This window comes from Bemisia tabaci, chromosome 5, assembly GCF_918797505.1.
Source record: "Bemisia tabaci chromosome 5, PGI_BMITA_v3".
Taxonomy (NCBI): domain Eukaryota; kingdom Metazoa; phylum Arthropoda; class Insecta; order Hemiptera; family Aleyrodidae; genus Bemisia; species Bemisia tabaci.
In genome coordinates this window covers 2717410-2737975 of record NC_092797.1, presented here as the reverse complement: position 1 = coordinate 2737975, position 20566 = coordinate 2717410, and the positions used below count along the sequence as shown (strand labels likewise).

At 38.0% G+C, this 20566-nt stretch overlaps 1 protein-coding gene across 4 annotated transcripts in view; it reads right to left on the bottom strand.

Moving 5' to 3' along the window:
• The window catches only part of LOC140224711 (uncharacterized), a 29485-nt gene that overhangs the window by 1444 nt on the left and 7475 nt on the right, over positions 1-20566 (bottom strand). The window contains exons 1-5 of one of the 4 annotated variants that reach the window (XM_072301091.1): positions 14862-15033; positions 10227-10654; positions 9000-9099; positions 8271-8369; positions 6865-7023 (exon numbers count right to left, since the gene is read on the bottom strand). In XM_072301091.1, coding sequence (XP_072157192.1) covers positions 6865-7023; positions 8271-8369; positions 9000-9099; positions 10227-10654; positions 14862-15002 — 927 coding nt within the window. In that variant the 5' untranslated portion in view covers positions 15003-15033. The other 3 variants (XM_072301090.1, XM_072301093.1, XM_072301092.1) reach the window with 3 other exon arrangements.

Genomic DNA, 20566 nt, shown 5'->3' with positions numbered 1-20566 from the left:
TACCGTATTTAATTCGTATGTTATATGTATTTTATACATGTATTAAATACTTGAATCTAGATACAGTATAATATATGTATTTTATACATGTATTAAATATAAGTATTTGGATTCAGTATTTAATATAAATTTTATACATATAAAATAGATGAATTTTATAGCGAAATAAAATTTGTATTTTATATGTATTTAATTTTTCCCCCTGCCCGGCGAGTGCACTCCATGGTGAGTACCTAGGTATCAGTCATGTTCCCCAAGCAGGCCCCCCACATCCATCGGTGGGCCCCGGGGTCGGATCAGTCAGCGGGCCTCTCTTTTAGTAAACTATCTAAGGGGGGTCTGGGGGGACCGCCCCCAGTAGGTGGGGGGTTTGGGAGGCCACCCCCGAAATTTTTTAAAATTTTGCCTCCAATCTAAGTAATTTTTTAATTTAGAAGAAAGATGCAGAAAGTTCTAAGATGGTTAGTCGTATGTTCAAAAGATAGAACTTACAAAAATTAAGTAGGCAGTGTAAAATATGGTCATGTGGTATCTGATTTTTGCATTTGCCCATAAAATGGAGCTTTTCTGAGTGGTATAAGTTGAAGGCTACAGGGACACATCTTTTGCATAAGAAACATACTCCTATTTATGTACTCATTTGCCAACGTGTGTTACATATACACTTCCTACTATTTGTATATGTAGTAGATGCATGTTAAATTTGTATCAATGGTATGCATGATATGCAGTAAATTCATCCCTGCTAAAAATGTTTCATGGAATTCCATGGTATTCCGTGCTGTTTTCCATGGAATTTCATGGTGAAGACACGGAACTCCATGGAGAAGGCACGGAACTCCATGGAGACTCCATGGAGGAGACACGGAACTCCATGGTGACACCTGGGTTTCCATGGTGACTACATGGGATTCCATGGTGGCAGCAGAAGATTCCGTGGTGGCTACATGGAATTCCAAGGGAGTGTCACGGAATAGCAAAGGACATGCATTGAAACGCCGTGAAACATTGGAGACCACCACAAGAATCAACATGGTAATCTGGAAGCCTTTGATCATTGACTATCAGCAACTATTTGCTGTTTCGTTATGCATTATAGAATTAAGTTGAACTATACTCACCGAAGTTCACTAATGAGGGCCACTAAAATGTTTCATGTCATCAGTTATCACAGAATAAGTCTTGATTAGTGCACTGGCTACAACCGTCCTACAACCATGGCATTCCCAAGACAATGCCCACCATTTAACAATTGTACCAGTCGGTAGCAATTACTTTTCACACAGAGAAAGTATTCATTTAAAATATGATCAACTTAGAGATTTGCTATGGCTGACAGAGATGTAATAATAATTTGCCGCTTATACTCTGTTTAAGACAACTGAAATAACCGCAATAGTATGTCAAAAAACAGAAAACACGCAGCTTCTTCAAACCACGCATACAACGTAGGTACAGCTTTAAAGTCTGTCAATTATAAATCAAACGTCTATGTTTTGCAAGATTAGTTTAGACACTGACTATTCAATAGGATGATATTATGTACAGTGGAAAGCACGAAGAAAGACAGAGACTTTCAATTTTTTAGAATTTTCATTGGGGTAGGGGGAGTTAACTGCCTATGAAGGAAGTGTGTAACAAACTGATAAGGCAAAGTAGCGCCTGAAAGCAAGTTATATCCGATTGCCTTTACTGAAGCTCACTCATCATACTTCCAAATCTCCTGTGTGAAACCAACATTGAATTGTAGAAAGAACCGAATAGCTGTAATAGGAAAATCAATGAGAATTGAGATGTATCTATCAGAATTTTTTCATTCTATTTCTACGCATGGCCAAAATAAAAATTTGAGGAGTGATTACCAAGAATCCATCACGATACACTGCTGGCTTACTTTCAGTTTAATCAAAATCTACCAACTTCGAGGTAACATTACTTTCGTAACGAAGAAGGCTCGAATTCGAGCTGAAACTACTTAAATCAAATAAAAAAATTAAAACTTACATTATGTTCTGGCAGTGATAACCAACAACTCATCTTGTGTTTCTTTACGATTTAGCTCCGGCTCCTGTGTTGCAATCCTGCCCTATTTCATGTTGAAATTTTATTTTAAAAAAATGAAAGCAAGAATAGAACGCAAAAGTTGAAGGTGTGACATATGAAACATTATTGGCGTTACGCATTTCAATAATAAATAGGCAAATGAGTTTTTATAGATCATGCAGATTTAAATAAAAAATCCTCAATTCAATTCGGCAACTCAGGAGATGTGCCACCCCGCTCTGCCTCGCCCTGCCTAGTCGGTATTTTGAGGTTAGATTATCAACGAGGCGAGATGTCAGGCGCTGTGAGGTGAGGCTCTCGCAAACTTTACAGTAATTCTCAGATCAGTATATATTTCTTGACTTCCTGCTTTCGCTACATTACGCCAAATCCGAGTTGAATGCAAGGGCCTTGAACTGAATCTAGGTAAGTCATGAATAACAATGATTAGCAATTCCCATTACTGAATGTAGGCACCAATAGGTAGTGATCCATCAGCGCTCAGTAACCTCTTTATAGATATAGAATCATAGCATTATGTACATTTATTTCTGCATTTTGATAAACTATTCTAACATTATTTGTTGAATAGTAGATTCATATGGGCTCACCATTTTCTCTATCTTCTCTTTGGTCACTCCTCCGAGTCAGCACCTCAAACATGAACCGTGATCGAATTTTGGTCACAGTCTCCCTTATCGTGTTTTCAGCACATGCTAAACACTCTAACTGCATTCCATTCCTAGCTGCTCATCAGCTCATGTCATCGTCCCCCTAAGGGATAATATCAGATTTCTGTCAAATCATATGAGATCGCCATCTCCTATCGTTTGCCGTAACCCATATAGACTGTGTATTAAATTCACGGGTGAGAACTAGGACTGAAAAAGAAACCATAATTACAGGCCCTCCTAGATTTTTTTGCCGTGTGATGGAAACTAAAGCCCACCTCAGATAGTCCAAATTTTCCTCCACTTATTTTGAGTGTAAAGTTGGATTGTTTGATACGGACACGAGAACATAGAGCTCGGGCATCGTATGTTAAGACAATCGTCAATCTCTGATTAGCTCTGAATTTGCACCACTTAACAGGTTGATACATGTAGTCAGGTGGCACCACTGGTGAATGGTGACATAAACAATACTTTTGACGTCTTTGTCTCAACATATAATGCCCGAGCTCTAACATTTGTTCGAGAAGTTGAACGGAAACTTTGGTGTGATGTCACTTTCAAATTTTTGTTCAACCTCTCAAAATATTGTTGTGTTCTCGTGTTGTATTACACGATCCAACTTTTCATTTGACACAAGTGGAGGAAAAGTGTGGCCGTCTAAATTGAGCCTTAGCTATTACTGGGTATTTTTATTCACAAATGTGAGTAGTGTGAGAGATATATCTGAAGTTACAGATGAGGCCTGAAACTCCTAACTCTAGAGGGCTAAAACATCACATCCTTATCAATGATGTTTCAGCGAATTATCAGATGTCCAATAATTTACTTCCTATTTTTATGGCTACCAATACAATAATTTTGAGGTTTTCAACAAGAATTTTATCTCATTTTTAGCCATAAAAATTATTTGCTATCCTCAGAACTTATTTTAACTTCTCAAGAAATGTTGGTTGGCTTCACCTTGAGATTGTTTTAATTTAGTGCTGATCATTGGTTGTACTCAAGGTTTTGATGCACTGTACATTATTCATTTTTCAGAGCTTTCATAAAGACACTCCAAGACATTTACCTGCTTTGTTCAGCTGCAGCAATCGCCATTTGTTTCCTATCATCTGGCAGTTCCTTTGATCTTATCGAACAGCCATTCGCAGGGAATTGGTGGCAACTTTTAAACCATCCAGATGCAATTAAGCTTCTCAGACAGAAACCAAAATCTACAGTTCATATATCACTCTCTTGCCCGCTAATTTGGACAGTGTTGTGATTATTTTTGGTGCTGTTTTCCGTGCTTATTGTGAAATAATTTAAATATTTTATCACAATGTCAACTTAATGAAATCTACATTTAAACATTGCACGTGCAGTATGTGAAGTAAAGGTACAGTGCGGTAGTTTCTCAGTTGTATAAACTGTTAAAAGAATTATTACATCTCTGTCAAGTATAGTTGGTACCATGTATCTTCAAGTTGGTGAGTGTATCATTTTCATTCATTTTGATTACAAGGTAAACTTGTAAATTTTTTAATTAAATATTAAGAAAACCAGCAAATTTGAGTAGAACAGTTTTATGATGACTTATAGAAACAACACCATAGTAAATTGATGGTGGAAACCTGCATGAGGCACAATGAGTGCTAAGGAAGGTTTCCACGGTACAAATTTTCTGTGGTGAAATGTTCCATGGTAAAATTTTCCGTGGAGAAATTTTCCATGGAAAAATTTTACGTGACCAATTTTACGTGGAGAAATTTTCCATGGAAAACACCACGGAATTCCATGGAAAATTTTTAGCAGGTATTCAATTCGTTTCTGGATACATATTTAATTCGTATCTAGATACGTATTTAATTCGTATCTAGATACGTATTTAATTCGTATCTAGATACGTATTTGATACAGAATAATATACGGCAAAAAGAGCAAGTTTATACAGTATTTGGATACCGTATTTAATACGTATTTTCCAGTATTTAATATGTATTTAATACGTATTTGGATACGAATTTTTTTTGAATCTTCATTTGTATTTTATATGGTATTTTGGCCGGCTACAGAAGTTATTGGAAATCTTACAGCCGGCTTTAGGTCTATAGTATTTTGGAACACACATTCTACTGCCAATTTTTACCAGGGTAAATTATCAATGTAGGCCAGATAAATTCATTTGTGAATCTGTAATTAATTATTTATTTGAGCATGCACGCATTGTGTTCATGCGTTGTTTACGAGAATATTATGTTTGACTCACATTTCATGTTTAACTTCACCTGAAAATGTTGATGATCACATGTGAAGTATTCAAATTCAACCTTAGATAAATGTTAATAAAATAAATTATTTATTCACCTGCATCAAATTTTCTGACGTCAACACCCTAATAGTTGTACAAACGGAATTTCGACAGTTTGTTTGATCTCATTATCATGAATTAGAAAAGGGGAGCAGCATCACATTTCCGTGCAACCCAAAGTTAATTAAAGTATATTGTTGTGAATATGTCATCAGCCTCCAAGATTAAAAATTATAGTAAAACTAGGCGTTCTGGACGCGCTTCGCGCGTCCGTCAGGCCTGGCCAGGGGGCTGCGCCCTCTGGACCCTCGGTCACTCGCTACGCGAATGCAATTCGGCTCGCGAGCCATTTTTCTGATTAGTTGGGCGTTAGATCACTATGATGTATACGTTTTAGAGGCTCTCAAGACAAAAATGATTTTGTCACAGAACCTTGTTACCGGAGCGTGCCATCACTTGCACATTAATAAACATGTGGAGATGAAACAAATGATGGGGATCGATCATTTCTTCAAAAACGCATTTGACTTGGGACGCTAGTCCCATCGAGTGGAGGAAAGTGATGAGCGTGGGTGTCCCTCCGCGATTTGACTCGTTGAAGTAGCAAAAGTTTATCTTTCCTTTTAAGAAGATTATCGGTGGGCGTAGGGATCTAAAAACTGCTCAACGACAGTATAGTTCAAGTTCTGAATAGCTATGTGCCAACTTGTGTTTTTCTTTTATAGTTTCATTGCATATTTTCTCTGATGTTTTTGTTTTATTCTCTCTAATTGCATAAGTAATTATATCCTCATTTCATTTCCTTTCCCTATCATTTTTAAGCGTGCCAGTAGGGCTCGCTTTTTGAAATCACTCGGATGTACCATAGTACAGCACACAGATCAACCAATGCTATTCAACGGGTCGTCCAAATACTTTTTTCCTCGCACCCGTTTCTTTGTCTTTGAACCATTACACTGTCAAGCCCTGATGGTCTTTTACCAAAAAATCTAATGAACTGCTAATTGGAAACCCTTGAGAACATTTTTCTGTCAAAACCGTATTATTCAATTTGACAGAAACCTCATAGGAGCTTTCTTACGCTCGGAGGACTCAACTCTAGAACCTTCTTTCCCGCCAAAACTCTATAGCCAATGAGCGTCTTGCACTGTAAGTGCAATCTGTGATGAGCCTCGTGACTCATTATACTATGTACTAACCATGGCCCCTGCCGAAATCCACTTAAACCACTACAGTTATCTCGCGATATAGCTTTGGGTGTCCGGTTTCGAGCAAGGCAATAAAAGACGGCGAGGCGATTAACCGATTAACCATTCACCGTGATGCCAGGATCCACCAAATTTTCTCAAAAATTGTTTTCCGTCTATTTAGCGAGTTTTTCTTTACTTTCCGTTGAAGTACAAATAAAAAGAGACCTCATTTGTACAAATCGGCCGAATAGGAGAGAAGTTACAGTTCGAAATCCAAAGAGATTAACTGAACGCGATTTCGATGCACGGCAGTTCGCCCAAATCACGGTCGTGCGCAAATGCCGCATATCAGCTTAAAATCAAGATAATTGGACGGAATCTTTAAAATTAATTTACATTCAACGTTCATGAATCAATATTTTCTCCCAAATTTAGCAAAAAGTACCAATTGATGCAAAAAGCAAAGACGTGAAAATAAGAGGTATTTGTCCAACATTTCAGTTATTCGGCACGCTTTTCCAACATACTCATGTTGGATTTTTTCTTCTTGTTTTCTGTTATTGTTATTGTGTGATGTGTTGTTTTACTATCTTGCTTAGTAGTGTTTCATAAGTTTTCAAATTCAACCAAAGACAAATATTAATAAAATAAATCATTATTCATTCACCTGGACCAAAGTTTCTGACGTCAAAGACCAACAGTCGTATATGCGGAATTTCACCAGTGTGTTTGATCTCATTATCATAAATGGAAACAGGGGAACGAATTCACATTTCCGCGCTACCCATAGTTCATTGAAGTAAATTTTTGTGACTATGTCATCTGCCTACAAAGCTCAAAATGAGAAAAAATACATTTCAGTTTAAAGATGCTAATTTTAAAGAATTATGATCTACAGACAAGTAGGGATTTAAAAATAAATTCCAGTTCTTAACGATTCACATTGTAACTTTAAAGAGATTTGAAATGGTAATATTAGATATGAATGGCACGTATACTTTTTTATTTATTTATTCTTTTATTTTGGACCCTGTTTTCTAGAATAGTGTCGAATAATTGTAGGCATAGTTACGAAGACAGATCTTACGTTAACTGCTTAATCAACACACGTTTGCAAGAACATGGGATTTCATGGTCAGGGAAAAAGATACGTGAGGTATAAGGTGACTGGATAAAGGTGACCAATATTTCGAACGTGTAGTGGCACGTAATATTTTATTTTTGTCTGATATTATACATTTTACTCTATTTTTTCTTTTTTCTGCGGGATAAAAATATTTGCTAGTTTTCCGTTGCAAGAGCATTGTGATGGCTAAAGTAAAAAAAATTCACATGGTAGCTGAAACATTTCAAAATTTTAGATCAAGTCCTGCCCTTTTCAAAGGAAATGAACCAAAAAATCTTAAAAATATCCCAGAATTTTTCAGAATTCATTAAGAAAATTTCAAGTAAAGCTGTTGGTTTGTTTCCTTTCATGTAAACAAACAATTCATGAGTGGAGATTTGAAATATTCCACATAATGCCACTGTCGACAGTACGCGTTTTCGTCATTCGCTTCAAACACATAAAGTTAAATGGGCAACAGCTAAAAGGGGCCTAATTCTTTCGCAACATCGCAATATATCGCTTGAAATCTAAAATTTTTTCTCAGGGACGGTTGCAAAGTTTTTTCCGTTTTAAAAGTAAAAAATCATTTGCAATGTTTTTCAGATCTGACGAACAATTTCAGAAATATTCAATGGTAAACACGGATTTACTGATGATTTGCTGAATAAATAATTAGGTGTTTTTTCGCAACATTTCGATGCAAGTAAGCCTCTTCGGCTATAAGTACTGGATCTCAGATTAATTTGAATTTGTATCTACCCCGAGTGGTCTAATTGTGGTATCGTTGTTGCAAACTCAGGGAACAATGAGGAGCAAATCATATATCCTCGCGTGTATATAGTATAAAATTAAAATCATTAACGTGCACCGCCTGAGACGCAAAGCGCTTCGGGGGTTGGTGCGCGAAGTGGTCAGTGGGCGTACCCTTAATATGGATAAAAATTGATAGAGAAAGATGCTCTCACCATTAGCGAAGTGGTTCCCGGTAAAACAAAAAGAGCAACGATGATCGCATAGGTGATCAAAATACCTGTCCCCATGTTCATGTTTTGCACCTTGACATCCTGGACGGTGAAAAAACATTAAAACCACAATCAAAAGTCATGTTATATGTATATAAGAGCCGCTTTTGTAAGGTTCTCCCTCGCTCTGCGACACCGAATAGCCAGGGTGCCCTGTCCTCCCACAGCCCTTCAGGGAGTTAGCACTCCGTCATTTCATTCCGAGGAGAGTTATGACATTAATACCGCAAATAAAAGCATGAGAATTCGACTCAGATGGATTGAACCATACCCATTGAGCTTCCCCATAACTGTGGCACTTTTAGACAAAAAGAGGGAGGCCTGAAGATTTGCTACAGAAGTGTTCTTCGACTTGCTACACGAATGTAAATGGGAACATATACTTCATTGAAGATCCATTTAGAAAATTAATTGGACTACATTTTGCACTTAGCAACTATTTATAGTGGCTCATTTCAAAAACAGCATTTGTGCGATTGGATCCCTATTAAGATATGCGCTTTCCCCAATTACAAATTGTCGCCCAATTATACGTGATACTCCACGAGGAAAGCGCCTTTTCCATGGGATGCGGTTTCATAGTGCTAACAAATATTGGATGACTTGACATCGTGAAGGAGGATTAAAGTTGAGACGATATGCGTTTTGAAAGAAATCAGAAATCATACCTACCGGAACAAATGCCAATCCTGCAATAGCATTGTAAGCGACAGTGCCAGTTATGATGATTGTAAGTAACGGCTCGATAGCGTTCTTCATCTTTGCAGCCAATCTAAAAAATCAGGCCGGAGAAACTCAAACGCGGCGTGGTGAAAACGCTCCTCACTGAATGATTTTACCAATCCGAAAATTGAAACAGGTTATATCTAATGAAGCATACAGGTACAGGGTGATGCAGGGTTAAACGGCCAGACTGCAGGAGCTGAAACGCTACCAAAATCCCTCTTTAAATTGAGATTACGATTTTTTTTAGATCATTTAAGCATTCGGGGCATAAAAGTACAGGGAAGTACAAATTTTCATGAAATTTGATTCACAGCCGTTGTCAAAATTCAGGAAAAACGATTTACTTTCCGGATTTTTCTTTGGGGGGGGGGGCGAGGGGGCGTAGCTCCGACTGAAGGCACTTTTGGAGAAAACTTTACATGACTTTTTGGTTAAAAGACTTTTTAGTCTTCTTTTGACTCATGGAACACACTTCTGCAGTTTGACCGTTTAACCCTGGATCACCTTGAATCTTTCTCCGCGTGTAAATTTACTTAAGGAGTCCTAAATGTACCGCAAAAAAGATAGATAATTAAATATTGAGCTTCACAGCACCTGTCCCCTCATCAAAATTTCAGGTACGCTTTGGTGGATACATCCACAAACTAGGGTCTATATCATTCTCAAAGATGCTGATTTTTTGGGCTCTTAGATTCAAATCCCTCTTTTGCTAAAACGCCAAAGTCTACTTGTATCAAATTGGTCATTAAACTATTCAAATCATTCTTAAGAATCTTATCATCCTCTTTGTGTGCTGAATTTTCTTGGTGTGTTTGCAAATACCGCAATAGAGTGAGTGATAATTTTCTCGGATTCCAACATTATTATTTTGGCGAATACTTAATGGCTCATTTTTTGGCATATTTTGACTTTGACTTCGATTTTATTGCGAGGGGAAACTTTGAACTTAATCATTTTCCCTGGGCAAAATTGAGGATGGCGTATGAGGGATAACGATAATTGATAACGAAGGATGCGAAAAGACTGAGGAGACTCGCTCATATGATGACGAACCTTGCAATTTTATCGCCAAAAAATCGCTACTTAATTTCAAAATATCGTGATTTTTTTGTTAGAAGATGTTGCCTGGGTCTAAATTTACGTTCAATTTTGCTGCATAGGCTACGTTCTCGCCTAAACAAGCGTTGATGAAGCTTAACAGCGTCCACAAATTGCTCCCAATCGGCAGATCTGCCATGACCGAGGGTCTCCAAGCAAAGTCCGCATACGGAAAACGCTGTCTTGAGGGAATCCACGGTGACGATGAGAATGGCAGCTCCAGTGTATGTGATATAAAAGTGGAGCAAGTAAGAGGCAAAGTAACCGAAGTAAATGAGTACCCTGATGAGGTCATTCGAGGCGATTCCAAGGAGAGGGAAAGGGTCCGCCATCTCCACTGGTAGACGAAGCTGAGAGGGGTTGAACAATGGTGCAGTTAAGGAGGGCAAAAAGTAGACCGAAACCGCTACGTGTGAGGCATACGCAAAGCAGAGGATTATTGTCCGATGTCGGCACTCCAATTCTGTGATGACAGCAGCGCGCAAGGATCCTAGAAGCGGGAACTGGGAATGAATGTATAAATTATATCAGTCTCACGTCACATGGGTATTAAATATTTTGTAGGTATAATCCTCTCGATTCTACTAAAATCATTCTTAGGACGCTCGATGGACGGGGTCAGGAAGGGTAGTAAGACGGTCGATGGGCAGGTGTGAGGAAGGGGAGTTCGAAGTTTCGAGTTTTAATGGAGTGGATCTTTACTTTCAGAGGCCTTTGCTCAGCCATAAACGGCTATATGTGGCCCTGTCAAGGTCGACCTCCAAAAAAGGAAGCAGAATTCAAAGTAAGGAGAAAGTCATTGAGAATCGTATTTAACGGAAAATTGGCGGAAATTGGGCGTGTTGCGGCCAGGAGGCAGAGCCCCTAGTAATATACATTCTTTGATTACACATAGGTTCTAGATCTTTGGTTACAACTCGTAAACTTGAACCAGATTTCTTTGGGCCAAAAAATCGAGACATTTCCTCCGACAAAAAAATTTGGACAAATTCAATTAGCGTATTCAACTATGGGCCCATTTTAAAATTAAACGAAAAAGTGTGGATTTATCTTCCTTTAATCATTTAATGTGCTATGCTGGAGTAACACGATTGTCGGATTTAAATGTACATTTATACGCCTTGTATTGTCTATGTAAAAGAAATTAACCGATCGACATTTATTCTTTTGGATACTATGGAGAATACCTGAAGTCTTATTTCGGAGTTTATCTAATACTGCCTATCGAAATAAAAAAATCGACACAGCGACTTTCTATCTCCGATACAATGCCCGTTAATTTCTTGGAAATGCAATGCACACTCCAAGTTCCAAATAAAAACAAGAAGAAAAAATCCAACATGAGTATGTTGGAAAAGCGTGCCGAATAACTGAAATGTTGGACAAATACCTCTTATTTTCACGTCTTTGCTTTTTGCATCAATTGGTACTTTTTGCTAAATTTGGGAGAAAATATTGATTCATGAACGTTGAATGTAAATTAATTTTAAAGATTCCGTCCAATGGGCCTGTTGCAAGGTGCGGGGATTTGCAAATTGATGCCTGATTCTTATGGCAAATTTCACGAAAAGAACGATGGCGCTATTAAAAAACCTTGAAATGACCTCTCAAACTCAAAAAAAAGCTGTTTTTGGAACCGACCCATTCAAAACGGTCGCTTTTCAACCGCCATACTTGTGATTGGTGGATTCTATGCTTGTGACTACTTGTGACGTGAAATGATATGACAGACCTGGTTTCTTCATCACTTACAATGTATTTTCCCGTAAGGAAATGGCAGCCGCTTTTCAAATGCAAATATCGAGTCAATCGCTAATTTTTTTATCAAAATTGAAAGCAGAAATGGATTCCTCGTACGTTTAAATGGTTAAAACCTTCATTAGATAAATAAGAACCGACGGAATAAACCCTATTTTTAAGGAAGACTGTAGTCAATGGGCGATTGTTTACATCTGCTTAGTGATAACAGACATGGACATTAGCTCAATATTTGGTCATTTTCATGAGTTTTTACTTGTTTGTCACTATTTGAAGGTAAGTTTATTTTGTAAATCAATTGTCTAGTGTCTTAGGATCATGTTAAAAGCTGTAAAGGTATACTTTGTTACTTATTAATTCAGAACACACTCCGGCAGTCCAACGCTCAAACCCTGGATGTTCTCTCAATGCGTGTAAATCATTCTTAACTCTTCAACAAACATCTCAATATCATTCAGAACGTTCCCACGTTTTATAAACTTATGTTATTTTAAAATCCTGTGTGTTTTAAATGTAACACTATACAGAAAAATTTATCGATAAAGTCTGGTAATCGAAGAAGGATCCTACGTCTACTTTCCTTGCCTCCAGCTAAAACATACCGGTCTCCTCATCTCATCAGTATTGTCAAAGGTAAGTTTTTTTTTATCATCAATGATTGATACTATCATTTTGGTGTCTTCAGTGAAGCATTAAAGGGTGAAATAGTAAGATATAACAACTGACTCGCTACATCCAGATTTGAGCGTTGGACTGCCGGAGTGTGTTCTGAATTAATAAGTAACAAAGTATACCTTTACAGCTTTTAACATGATCCTAAGACACTAGACAATTGATTTACAAAATAAACTTACCTTCAAATAGTGACAAACAAGTAAAAACTCATGAAAATGACCAAATATTGAGCTAATGTCCATGTCTGTTATCACTAAGCAGATGTAAACAATCGCCCATTGACTACAGTCTTCCTTAAAAATAGGGTTTATTCCGTCGGTTCTTATTTATCTAATGAAGGTTTTAACCATTTAAACGTACGAGGAATCCATTTCTGCTTTCAATTTTGATAAAAAAATTAGCGATTGACTCGATATTTGCATTTGAAAAGCGGCTGCCATTTCCTTACGGGAAAATACATTGTAAGTGATGAAGAAACCAGGTCTGTCATATCATTTCACGTCACAAGTATGGCGGACCCGAAACGACCGTTTTGAAAATCCAAATTCTGAGGCGTTTTTAAGTTGATTTTTTGGGGGTTTCCGGTGATCAAAAAACTCCGGGAAAATTCCTGTGACATCAGGAGCCTTAGGTCTTTCGATTAAAGCAATAAAAAAAATTGGTGCAACAGGCCCATTATCTTGATTTTAAGCTGATATGCGGCATTTGCGCACGACCGTGATTTGGGCGAACTGCCGTGCATCGAAATCGCGTTCAGTTAATCTCTTTGGATTTCGAACTGTAACTTCTCTCCTATTCGGCCGATTTGTACAAATGAGGTCTCTTTTTATTTGTACTTCAACGGAAAGTAAAGAAAAACTCGCTAAATGGACGGAAAACAATTTTTGAGAAAATTTGGTGGATCCTGGCATCACGGTGAATGGTTAATCGGTTAATCGCCTCGCCGTCTTTTATTGCCTTGCTCGAAACCGGACACCCAAAGCTATATCGCGAGATAACTGTAGTGGTTTAAGTGGATTTCGGCAGGGGCCATGGTTAGTACATAGTATAATGAGTCACGAGGCTCATCACAGATTGCACTTACAGTGCAAGACGCTCATTGGCTATAGAGTTTTGGCGGGAAAGAAGGTTCTAGAGTTGAGTCCTCCGAGCGTAAGAAAGCTCCTATGAGGTTTCTGTCAAATTGAATAATACGGTTTTGACAGAAAAATGTTCTCAAGGGTTTCCAATTAGCAGTTCATTAGATTTTTTGGTAAAAGACCATCAGGGCTTGACAGTGTAATGGTTCAAAGACAAAGAAACGGGTGCGAGGAAAAAAGTATTTGGACGACCCGTTGAATAGCATTGGTTGATCTGTGTGCTGTACTATGGTACATCCGAGTGATTTCAAAAAGCGAGCCCTACTGGCACGCTTAAAACTCTTTTTTCGATGCTGGTAGTGGATTAGAGTTCATAAATAGACAGGCTGCATCCTCTATAGCTGAATATCTGTTTGGCCCGCGGTTTGTGTCTAATACTGAAAAATCTAACTTTTGACCCTTTTTATTAATGGGCCATCATGGCCGACGCCAGTCCGCCAAAACACGTGTGATGGGACGAGATAACACCTGAACAGAATTAAACCAGATAACAATCGGCGTGTTTACGTTCATATTTTCCTCGCCCGCCTTAATTGACCTTGAACTCTCCTCGAGTTACGCGAGGAACTGCGCAAGCGTCGGCCATGATGAATATTGCCGACGATGGAGCGACTCCTCTAACAAAATGTTCACCTGTGCAGTAGTATCGTTTTTGAAGCGGGAAGCTCAAAATAACGCAAATTTCTTACGCAGATTGTGAATTTATGAGTGCATTTCAGACTTTGCCGATGCGCTCATCGTGATTTTTGAGGCATTATCTTTAGGAAACAACTCTTCATTCTGCCCTAGCAAAAAATTTCAACAGGCCCATTGTTATCTATTGTAAATTATTAATTATTATGTAATCAAAATAAGGCAGAATGAAACTTGTATGTACCGTAGACATGAAATATGAAAAATGAAAATAATATGAAGTATGAAAAATGAAAAACGTGTGAGTCTTATCGAAAGGGACAATTTGCATGTACTCTAATTATGATTGGAGCACGTAATTCTACCGAACGGAACTATGTGCATTAAGATATGATCCCAGAGGCCTATATATAGCAATATATGCATAGCAGGGCTCACGTCATAATGCACATAGTTCAGTTTAACAGAAATACGTCCATTTCTAGGGCACGCTAAAAAATCCTACCTGAGCGTAAAACAAAATTTCGTTGACCTCCTGTAGAGTTTCCACCACATAGTCTATCTGACGCCACCAAATTGCAAATACTATGTAACCCGAAGGCAATATCAGCGCGTAGATCTTCCCGGCAAGGGTGGCAGGTGCCATAATGGAATGCGTGCTCGCCTTGGATCCAATCATAAATGGACAGCTTTATGCAATAAGGAACTAGGGTCAAATTTTCGATTTTTTTTTTATGATGAATTCCGTATCAGGAGGGTATTTACTTACTATTGAGAAAAAGAAAATCCTCAAAAACAATTTTTATCCCGCTTCAGCGACCCCGCAAAAATTTGCCGTCGCAGGATCACGCGAAGTTCATTTTGCAATTGGGACCTATACTATGGTTCCCTATTGCGTAATGCGAAACTCGGATTTCCCATTTTGCAATTCGGAACTATAGACAGGACGGCATAATGCTTTCTCGGCATTCTCGGCTCCTGTTCGACCGATCTTGCTGATTTTTGGTACCGGGGGTATTTTTCGACGGGAAACTCGAATTTCTGGTCAAATTTTGAAAATTCAAAAATCCAAGATGGCGGATGTGGCCTAAAATGCTATCTCGGCTCCTGTTCGATGGATCTTGCTGATTTTTGGTATCCGGGGGTATTTTTCGACGGGAAACTCGAATTTCTGGTCAAATTTTGAAAATTCAAAAATCCAAGATGGCGGATATGGCCTAAAATGCTATCTCGGCTCCTGTTCGATGGATCTTGCTGATTTTTGGTATCCGGGGGTATTTTTCGACGGGAAACTCGAATTTCTGGTCAAATATTGAAAATTCAAAAATCCAAGATGGCGGATGTGGCCTAAAATGCTATCCCGGCTCGTGCTCCATCTATCGCGGTGAATCTTGGTACCAGGTAGTATTTTTGGATGGGAAACTCGAATTTCTGATCGAATTTTGAAAATTCGAAAATCCAAGATGGTGGATGTGGCCGAAAATGACCTTACTTGAGTAAGTATCCCCTGGGGGATCTTTCATTCCTCGGACACACGTTTAAAGGGTAGCTCAGAAGACGCAACCTCAAACTTGTTTTTCGCGGATTGAAATGCGAAAAATATCGGAGAAATTATTTGTGGCTTATGCGTAGTAAATACTTCAAAAGACGCAAAAATCAAAAATCACTGAACAAGCTCAATGTCAAAATTTGAAAAATTTCAATTTTTCAAAACTCGGCTAGGAATTCGGCTCTTGTTTGATCGATCTTGCTGATTTTTGGTACCAGGAGGTACCGTAATAGCACACCTAGTCTTAGAGATTTTTTTAAAACGTGTCAATGACACCAAGCCTCATTTCTGAAATGTTTCACGTGATACTTTAAAAACCCGAATGAAGTGTCAAACACGAAGCCACTCTGTGTTCAACACATTCCCATGTCACCACATTTTATGTGTCTGTGAAACATTTGCAGATTGTGTCACCGAAATGTTTCGAATTCATTTTTTACATATTTCAATGACACAATGGGCAAAGGTCTCCGTTGGCAGTGCATTTTTGACACATTTCTGACACATTTGTAAAACAATGAGCCTTTAACTCAGATTTTCCTCTGATTTTCTAAATGTTTATGACACATTTTCGGTATAATCACTACAGTCCATGTAGTGTTAAACACGAGCCCACTCTGTGTTGAATACATCCGCATGTCACTACTTCTTAACCGTAAAAAAATTTTCAGACATCTGTTTTAGCAAATGTCGTGGAGGCATTATAGCTATCAAATCAAGTGCCTGGGCGGCCTGATTACAGACTATGCCTAAGGAGAGTATGGAACTATGGGTTCACTCCATCAGTATTAAACTATCAGAGGGATTAGGACGTCCTCACTTTAGAAAAGTATACGCAAAGCATGATGTACGGTTTCAATATTTTAGATAATCCATAACTTATAAGCTCTTATGGAGATAAATGCGATGCATACCAAGAATTTAAAACTATTTTTAACTCTGCATAATTAAATAGCCAAAAAGTAAACCTTGAGACAAAAAAATAAACCAAAATTTGGTAAAATTGGAAAATGAAACGTCAACGCTCTCTGGTGGGTTCAGTTTGATCTAGGAAAATTTTTAGAAAGGTCTGAGAAATGTTTTCAACTTGTGTTCACCAGGTTTTAATGACAATCAAGGCACTGTTTTGTTTAACTGATATATTCCTGACACATTTCTGAAATAAATTTCCTTACCCTCATGCGTTTAAATTAATTTTATAAATGGTTATGACGTACGATCGCCGCGGATCAATTAAATGAGAGTGATACGAGTATTTCAACTGGAGAGCAATGAGGGAAATTCGTACACGAAAATCTGAAGGCGTTTCAAATACCATTCCGTCACGTTTCATACATAGATTCAACATATAGCTGTACCTTATCAGATTAAAAATACGAAATATCTGCCAGTTGTTTCTGAAACATGTTTTTGAAGGATCTTGGAAACGTTGCTAAATTGTGTCAGAAATATGTCAGGTTTATTTCTCAGAAACTTCGAACTTCCAAGAATTTCTGCAGCAACGTTTTAAATATGCTTTAGAAATGTTTCCAAAATATTTAGTTGATCTCCTTTCCCAACATATCGTACACAAATCTAATATGAATCTGTGCTTGGGTCGTTAAAAAAAAAATTGACACAATTACAAATTTTTTCCGATAGATGTCAATAAAGGTTCATTGATTTTCATATAAATTGTGGCAGAAATGTTCCGTAAATATGTTTCAATCATAGGCTTAGCTGTGGCAATGGTTTTGAAATGTTTTTGAAACCTTTCTGATATAGTTTATTGAACGGACTGCAATATATTGACAACACATAGCTGACACAATTCTTACACATTTTTTGGGTGGGTTATTTATGCCTTTTTGAAATAAGTTTGAAACGTTTCCAACTTATTTTTAAAAAAGTTTGAATGACCGCAATTAGAAACATTTTCGATTTGTTTTCAATACGTTTCAAAGACACGGCCAACTTGCCCATGTCATGTATTCGTTTTGAAAATTTGTTGGAAACATATGTCAATGACTAATCCGAGATTGACATAATTTGAAACATTTTAAAAACATTCCATTGTGTAACTGTGCTATTAGGGATTTTGGACGGGAAACTTGAATTTCTGGTCAAATTTTGAAAATTTGAAAATCCGAGATGGCGGATGTGGCCTAAAATGCTATCTTGGGCTGCTCGACCTATCGTGGTGAATCTTGGTTGTATAGGGGGTATTTTTGGCCGGGAAACTCAAATTCCTAGCCGAGTTTCGAAAAATTGAAATTTTTCAAATTTTGACATTGAGCTTGTTCAGTGATTTTTGATTTTTGCGTTTTTTGAAGTATTTACTACGCATAAGCCACAAATAATTTCTCCGATATTTTTCGCATTTCAATCCGCGAAAAACAAGTTTGAGGTTGCGTCTTCTGAGCTCCCCTTTAAACGTGTGTCCGAGGAATGAAAGATCCCCCAGGGGATACTTACTCAAGTAAGGTCATTTTCGGCCACATCCACCATCTTGGATTTTCGAATTTTCAAAATTCGATCAGAAATTCGAGTTTCCCATCCAAAAATACTACCTGGTACCAAGATTCACCGCGATAGATGGAGCACGAGCCGGGATAGCATTTTAGGCCACATCCGCCATCTTGGATTTTTGAATTTTCAAATTTGACCAGAAATTCGAGTTTCCCGTCGAAAAATACCCCCGGATACCAAAAATCAGCATGATCGATCGAACAGGAGCCGAGATAGCATTATAGGCCACATCCTTAATCTTGGATTTTCGAATTTTCAAAATTTCACGATTCACGGGTTTGTTGACCTATTCAAGGGTTTATCGATCAATTCACGGATTTTTCGAACGAATCACGGGGTTGTCAATCGATTCACGGATTTGCGGATCGATTCGCTGGTTTTTGATCGATTCACGGTCGTCAATCGAATCAGTGCCGATCAAATCACGTCAATCGGTTCATGTTCTAACTTTTCGATCGATTCATGTCGGTCATGTCGGAATCATGACACCGGTTTTTCAATAATTTGTCGATCGAGTCGGTGTTGATCGATTCATGCTTTCATTTTTTGATCGATTCATGTCAATCAAATCTATAAACCCTCCCGTCCAAATTGCATGTTAATATTTGCCACCATTCTCGAAATATTAGCAAGTCGGTAGGTATCCATATTTTTGGCACACCCTGTTTTTTGTAGAATATCTTTCCGCAGGGACAATGCACCTCCCCCCTTCCTCGTATGATGGAAGGAAGGGGTGTTTTCTCTGTTGGGGTTAACCCTCCAGTTTGTAATAGTGACACCAGGGTCGTCTCCCCTATGCAGTCAGTGCTAAAACAATCTATAGTTCCTAATTGCAAAATGAGCTTCCCCGGATTCTTCATTTTGCAATAAGGAACTATAGCCTTTTTTTGTAATTATTGGCAACAGTGTGATGTTTTTGACGAATCTGTCAACACAGGGTGTTAAAGGAACTCCATAGCTATAAAATGAACCATCAAACCGCAACATTGATCGTTTTGATGAAAAACGCCAATGGTTTTTGCAAAAGTTGCTCTCCTGAAAACCTACCGTTCTGCCTATAGTTCCGAATTGCAAAATGCTATCCAAATAGAATAGCCCCAGTTATTTGTAGGGTTTGATGAAGCACGATTAAAAACACCAACGGCCATTTCATTCGAGGTTTCTCGATAAAGAACAGTCTCTGTAGGATAAGTTTGTAATTCCGTGCCGTTCTCAGAATTAGTAACTCATGAGTAGCCATCACCTATGTGTCCCATCCGATACGGTTTACTCCTCTGAAAAATAGTGACATATAACTTTAAAAATTGATAGTGAATTATTGCGTCATTACTTTACTCCAAGGAATGTCCGTAAACAGTGCCACATTGTACATCAGTGATTCCTTGAAAACAATGTGCATTTGGGATATTGATAATTTGTTTTGAGAGGTGGTAGGATTTATAAAAAATCAACTAAATATGAGAGCATACCTTGACCTGCCAAAGTATGCTAGAGAGACAGAGGTTCACGTGATTCGACTAAACCGCAGGTCAAATTTTGAAAGTTTACATTGGCGTAAATTTTACGGAAGTAATTGAGTCGGAAAGTTGTGTTTCAAATATTATCGAACATTATTTTAATCTACTTCATTGTGTTCCAGTAAAAAATCAATCCATGATTTAGCCCATTCTGAAAAGTTGTATCCACTTAAAGCAAGACTCTTGTTATATATTCTATTCTGTTCCTACGGTATACTCGTACATCAAAAGATTGTTTTTTTAAACTTGTATTACCTTTCCTAACGACTATCAGACTACATTCCGGCAAAAAATAGAAAGCCACAATACTCCGCCACAAAGGTCTTTCTCTCCGGCAACAGCATAATATCGTTACCTCCGGCCAAAGTGTCACAAGTGTCATGCGACGTTTCAAAATTTCCTCCGCCATTTTAATTTTTTACGGAGTAATTGTCAGTTGAGTCTATATAAAAATGTCACCGAATTTTATTTGCAGCACAAAAAAAAATCAGTGAAATTTTCGGACAGCTTCATTGAACGATTTCTCTGTAAAGAAATAAACGGGTGGCGGAAATTTTTAAACGTCGCATGACGCTTCTGATACTTTGGCCGGGAGGTGACGATATGAAAATAATGGAATTTTAATACTCACACTTT